The sequence below is a fragment of the Daucus carota genome, chromosome 3 (genome assembly GCF_001625215.2).
Source record: "Daucus carota subsp. sativus chromosome 3, DH1 v3.0, whole genome shotgun sequence".
NCBI classification, from domain to species: Eukaryota; Viridiplantae; Streptophyta; class Magnoliopsida; order Apiales; family Apiaceae; genus Daucus; species Daucus carota.
Genome location: NC_030383.2, coordinates 6,376,248 through 6,382,695, shown reverse-complemented (window position 1 = coordinate 6,382,695; position 6,448 = coordinate 6,376,248). Strand labels below are relative to the sequence as shown.

General features: G+C 39.9%; 2 protein-coding genes across 2 annotated transcripts; both read left to right on the top strand.

Moving 5' to 3' along the window:
* LOC108213438 (repetitive proline-rich cell wall protein) lies at positions 1-1,587 on the top strand. Its single transcript, XM_064089013.1, has one exon. The coding sequence runs from the start codon at positions 144-146 to the stop codon at positions 1,353-1,355; it is 1,212 nt and encodes a 403-aa protein (XP_063945083.1). The 5' UTR covers positions 1-143; the 3' UTR covers positions 1,356-1,587.
* A 1,818-nt stretch (positions 1,588-3,405) lies between these two features.
* On the top strand, positions 3,406-5,121 carry LOC108215161 (repetitive proline-rich cell wall protein). Its single transcript, XM_017387530.2, has 2 exons — positions 3,406-4,760; positions 4,848-5,121. Exon 1 carries the CDS (start codon positions 3,600-3,602, stop codon positions 4,749-4,751), a length of 1,152 nt encoding a protein of 383 aa, XP_017243019.2. The 5' UTR covers positions 3,406-3,599; the 3' UTR covers positions 4,752-4,760; positions 4,848-5,121.
* The last annotated feature ends 1,327 nt before the right edge of the window (positions 5,122-6,448 follow it).

Sequence of the window (6,448 nt, the reverse complement as noted above, 5' to 3'; positions counted from 1 at the left end):
ACAGTATACCTTGATCAATTCTAAACCTCATGCTCACCAGTGAATCATATTAGGGTTTTGTATTCTACCACAACTCAAATCCCTATAAATTCATTCGTTACTCACTCGCTCTAAAAAGCAGCACAGCACAAACAATATTGGGAATGGAGACCACCAGAAAAATAGCCCTCCTGATGATTTTTGTGTTTTTCATTTCAAGTGCTAACGCTATTTTTGATCCGGATTGTAACTGTGAAAAACCCCCTCATGTTAAACCTCCTCCTCATCATGTCAAACCCCCTCATGTTAAACCTCCAGTAGTAAAACCACCTATAATCAAACCGCCTGTCACTCCTCCCCCAGCTGTCAAGCCACCTGTCACAGTTCCTCCTCCCGTGAAACCACCAGGAACTATTCCACCAATAGTCAAGCCTCCGGCCCTTCCACCTGTTGTCAAGCCTCCAGTCACTCCACCTCCAACCCTTCCACCTTTTGTCAAGCCTCCGGTCATTCTTCCTCCAATTGTCAAGCCTCCGGTCATTCTTCCTCCAATTGTCAAGCCTCCAATTGTCAAGCCTCCGGTCATTCTTCCTCCAATTGTCAAGCCTCCGGTCACTCTTCCTCCGACCCTTCCACCTATTGTCAAGCCTCCGGTCACTCTTCCTCCAACCCTTCCACCTATTGTCAAGCCTCCTGTAACTCTTCCACCCCTAAAACCACCTGTCACTCTTCCCCCCATCATCAAGCCACCAGGAACCCTACCACCTAGTGTTAACCCTCCTATCACCCCTCCTGTCGTGAAGCCTCCCGTTACTCTTCCACCAGTAGCTCTTCCACCCACTATTAAACCGCCACTTCTACCCCCCGTAACTCTCCCACCAGTAGCTCTTCCACCCACTATCAAACCACCGGTTCTATCCCCCGTAACTCCACCACCAGCCGCTCTTCCTCCAGTTGTCATGCCGCCAGTGGCCATTCCTCCTGTGACCGTTCCTCCAGTGCTTCCACCAGGCATCATGCCACCAGTACTTCCTCCTATGATGGAACCGCCATCTCCTGGGAATCCTATATCATGCCCGCCACCATCGATGTCACCTTCACCATCCCCAAGCACAGCCATGTGCCCAATCGATACCCTAAAACTGGGTGCATGCGTTGATCTTCTAGGCGGGTTGGTGCATATTGGCCTCGGTGATCCCACCGCAAATCAATGCTGCCCAATCATTGGTGGATTGGCAGAGCTGGAAGCAGCCGTGTGCTTGTGTGATACATTGAAACTCAAGCTTCTCAGTCTAAATATATATGTTCCCCTCGCTCTGCAGCTCCTCGTCACTTGCGGGAAACCACCTCCTTCTGATTTCACATGTGCTCTCTAGACAATCAAGTACGCTACGAATAATTTATCTATATATACATATTAAGTGATGGATCATTCTTTCATTTATTATGTATGATATATTTTCTGCAGCTGCCCTCTACGGAAGACAAGTGATGGGTGCTTTGCATGCATGCATAGATGTATCTGATATCAACTCTTGTAATTTCCCCTCGTCTCTCATTAATAATGATTCTATTTAAATGTGATCGTGTAGTTTTTATTTTTTTCAATTTACTGTAAGGGTGTCCAAAGTCCAAACAGGGAAATTTCAACTTCTGAGTTGTCTTTTTTTCTTACATAAACAGCAATTTAGAAATAAAAAACTGAGTTAAAAAAGCATAGCCAAACACCCTACAAGTTTGACATCTTTTGGTTAGCGATCGTCCATTGTCAATAATATAGTTGATGATGATGAAACAGTCTTTCTGTGAAAATAATATAGTTGGTTCGGACGTTCTTCTCTGTATATTGAGTGCAAGCAAGTGCATCCTTAAAATTGGGTTCCATAACATCGATGAGTTCCTCATTTTTAAACAAGGCCTGTGTTCTGTAACTTGTTCTATTACACGAGTAAAAATGTATCATATAACTGTTATTGAGTACTTCAAGTAAAGCATACCCGTCTCAAGATAGAACTAAGAGCAAGTCCAATAGGTTACGTATCTCATTATTTATTAATAATATAAAATAATGAATCCTAGTGAGTCTTACTGATTTAGGTAATCTATTTTTAGTGTCAACTCCAATAGTAATTTCTATATTTGTTCTCCTAAGGTTATTGAGAAGGGGAAAGTGAGGGAAAAGACAAAGAAAGACGGAGAGAGATGATTATTTTATTCATAAATATTAAATAGGTAATGGCTAGGGGTTATTTATAAATAGGTGATAGCTAAGAAATTTGAGGTTGTGACCACTAGGAGAGTGTTGGAGTGCATTTTTTCAGTACATTACTTAAATGTGAGTTTAGGAGCAAGTTTAGGTAACCTATTGGACTTGCTCTAAATCAATAGTAAATCCGTTGATTAGCCCTGACTTTTTATTAAGATTCAAGAATTTATTATTATGATTTTCCTACGAGTATCAAGATTCAAGGTAGTAACCCTTTGAAATTGGGATGGCCACGGAGCCATCACAGTCCGCATGAACTATATCCAGAATAGACTGTTGTTTGATTTGACTCGATTTTTTTTAACGGCCCAATGATCAAGACCATAATTTCTCAATTTTCGAAATAATAAACAGCACTCGAAAAATTGTTCTCATTTCAATTTTAAAATCCTATAACTCATCTTTATTACCAAATCGCTTAACATAAACACGAGAAAAAAAATTACTATTGAAATTATATAAAGTTAATGAATTTAAAAATATGGAACAATCAGCAATTAATTATGGTGTCCTGTTAATTCCCTCAGCACTGCAGTGTATGTGGGGTTTTTACACAACACATGTCGCAGTTGCTTGTAAGAAGATATGAAATCTCGCGGCCAAAATTTTTCTTCGAGTTTTGGACTGTCCTGAAATTGATTTCTTCCCTATCTTTTTAATATTTACGAAGAGTATATATAACTTATGCGTATGCAGCACACAAGCACCAGAAAATATAATACAGGCTATACTCTGTGCGCTCTAGCTACGCTGCATTTCCCGTTAATTATAGCCGACAGAAAAACTCAGATATGTATCGATTGTAGTAGACCCGATCACCAATCACTTCTCTGAAGCATTATTTATCTTGTTTTTTAAATGTCACCGGAAACGTACGGGGAATTGTATCCTATATAATAGCCTGCAGATTCAGGAGTTTTCAAGAAAAATAAACATCTAACTGACTGGTGGTCTCGTGAGATGATCGCTGATATAATTTAGACAATAAAATTATAATGTTCAACAAAAAACGATTACACGAGGATTTATCACAATGCGATTTGTTATTAAAAAGAAAAGAAGAAACAAATGGACCTGACTACATATGGTACCATTTACTAGAAGCTAAAAGTGAAAGGACGAGAGGGTAAAATGCTAAGCAGGCAGCTAAAAGATTGTTGAGAGGATGAGGGTGGACAGGTTCATGTATAGGATTGGGAGTGACAACTAGCAAAATTTGGAAGATACTCACTCATCCCCGACCCTCATTCACGTGTTGCGACATTAGGGTTTTTGTACTCTTTCACAGCTATTATCACTCCATTCTCTATAAAACACCACTCCCTCCATTATACACAGACACTCACACCCAGCTATGGAGTCCACTCAGCTCACTGCTATCCTTCTCCTTTCCATGTTCTTCTTCTCCACTGCTAACCCTGTCCTCGATTGCGGTAGCTGTGAGAAACCCCCTCCCCATCACAAACCTGCCCCCAAACCTCCCACTGTCAAACCCCCGGTTGTTAAACCCCCCGTTGTCAAACCCCCTGTTGTGAAACCCCCCGTTGTCAAACCTCCTGTTGTGAAACCCCCCATTGTTAAACCCCCTATAGTTAAACCACCAGGTCTCTTGCCACCAATTCTCCCCCCGGGAATTCTGCCTCCAGGAGTTCTTCCACCCGGTGTCCTTCCTCCAGGAGTTCTTCCACCCCTACCACCAGGTGTCCTTCCTCCAGGAATTCTTCCACCGGGAGTCCTGCCACCAGGGGTCCTTCCACCAGGGGTCGTGCCTCCCATTAAGCCACCAGGCGGTCTCCTTCCTCCAGGAGTCCTACCACCAGGTGTCCTCCCTCCAGGAGTTCTTCCACCACTACCACCAGGTGTCCTTCCTCCAGGAGTTCTTCCACCAGGAGTCCTTCCTCCAGGGATTAAGCCACCAGGCGGTCTCCTTCCTCCAGGAGTCCTACCACCAGGTGTCCTCCCTCCAGGAGTTCTTCCACCCCTACCACCAGGTGTCCTCCCTCCAGGAGTTCTTCCACCACTACCACCAGGTGTCCTTCCTCCAGGAGTTCTTCCACCAGGAGTCCTTCCTCCAGGGATTAAGCCACCAGGCGGTCTCCTTCCTCCAGGAGTCCTTCCCCCAGGAGTCCTTCCTCCAGGAATTCTTCCCCCAGGTGTCAAGCCGCCAGTTCTTCCACCCACGACCAAACCGCCAAGCCCCGGAACACCTTGCCCTCCAGGCGCCAAAACACCTCCCTCAGCCCCAGAGACATGCCCACTTGATGCCCTCAAACTGGGAGCATGTGTTGATGTTCTAGGTGGACTGGTCCATGTTGGCCTCGGCGACCCCAATGTAAACAAATGTTGCCCAGTCCTTGCCGGATTAGTTGAGCTGGAAGCTGCAGTTTGCTTGTGCACTACAATAAAACTCAGCCTTCTCAATATCAATCTAGCTCTTCCCGTCGCTCTGCAGCTCCTTATCACTTGCGGCAAAACTCCTCCTCCTGGATTTACTTGCCCTACCTAGAAGATCAAAGTATGTCTATTATTTTTATGCTTAAAGCACTTTAAAATAATATTATATTATATTTTATAGAACTCATTCGATGTGATGACGTTGTAGGTAGCCTGCCACGTAATCGAAGTGATGTGATGACGCTGCATGCATGGAAGAATCGGATATCAACTCACTATCTCCGTGTTCTTCCGCTTATCACAATAATCTCGATTCCTTTGTATTTGTTGTCATTTTATTTGTTTTGATTTATTACCGTACACCAATTGTTTGTATAACAGTTACTGTTTGACCTTCTTTTTATTATTGTTTGCAATAGGCGATGTTAATTAATATTTAAGAGATATGTTTTCATCAATAAGTACATTTTTCTTTCGGAGTCGATCTCTTTACCATTGCTGCAGGCTTAGCTTTTGTACTTGTGATAGAGAAGCATGAAGTTATGAAGTAATAGTTACTTTATTAATACGGTTTTATTAGTACATAATCAATAAAAATATTATATGTTTTTATTTTTACAACATTGCTAAAATGAAGAGTCGATTGAAATAAAAATAAAAATAAAAATTGCAAATAATTATAGTAGCGATTTGGATGTAGATCGCAAACCGGTGATTTGTGCGACAGAAGTGATATGGATGGTCCTGAACTAACTATCACTAAAAAGTTCAACTTTAAGAGTTTTCATGTGTATACAAGCCATGTGCACACTACATGTGAGGTTTATCTTATTTTTCAGTGATAAATTATTTATATTTAAAAAATTATGTATATATATTTTTTTTATAAAATTATAGGAATCTTTTCTTCAGATAAAAAATATTAATATATATTAAATACTTAATAAATTATTATATTAAAATAATTGCTTTTAAATAAATTCTTATTAACCTAAATTGGTCAAAAATAATTAATTTCTACTAAAATTAGACACTCATATTAGAAGCCGTTCGGCTAAATTTATGACTTATGATTTAACGTGACTTATGTGATAATCTAAGAGTTTAAAATGTCTTTTGAATAATTTTAAATTATTAATAATTTATGAATTATTAAAAATATAATAATAAAAATAAAAGTGGTTTATGATTATCTCGTGACTTATGGGTAATATTTATAAAAACAATGTTCAAAAAAATTAAGCGAATGAAGAAAGTACCTCAAACTAACTTCTGGTTTTAAGTTAGAATGTGACTTATTTATGATTTTAATCCGACTTATTACATAAACATAAACAAATATTTTTCGATTCAAAGACCAAAATAACTTAAAATCCGGAATTTAAACCTAACCGGCCCAGCCTATGATAAGCAAAGCATAATATAATGTAAAGACCCATTCTTATAAATGATCTTAATACAGGTTAGATCAAGCCTCATATAACATCAAACTAACCCAAGTAATTTGTTTAGTTTACCATTTGGACGACACATCTCTCCCGTCCTCTCATTCCTCTAGCTATCTAACTAGGGGTGAGCAAAAAAAACCGAAAAATCGAAAAACCGAAATCGAGCCGAAAAATCGAAAAATCATACCGAAAAAAACCGAAACCGACAAAAACCGAAAAAAACCGTAGCTCAACCGAACCGACGGTTACGGTTTTACACCTAAAACCGAATCGAAAAACCGAACCGCTTATATAATATTATATAATTTATTATATTTTATATATTTTATATAAAATAAATTATTACATTGGTATTATTGGT

Coding starts and splice junctions, on each gene's coding strand:
- LOC108213438 (XM_064089013.1), top strand. CDS start 144: ATGGAGACCACCAGAAAAATAGCCCTCCTGATGATTTTTGTGTTTTTC.
- LOC108215161 (XM_017387530.2), top strand. CDS start 3,600: ATGGAGTCCACTCAGCTCACTGCTATCCTTCTCCTTTCCATGTTCTTC.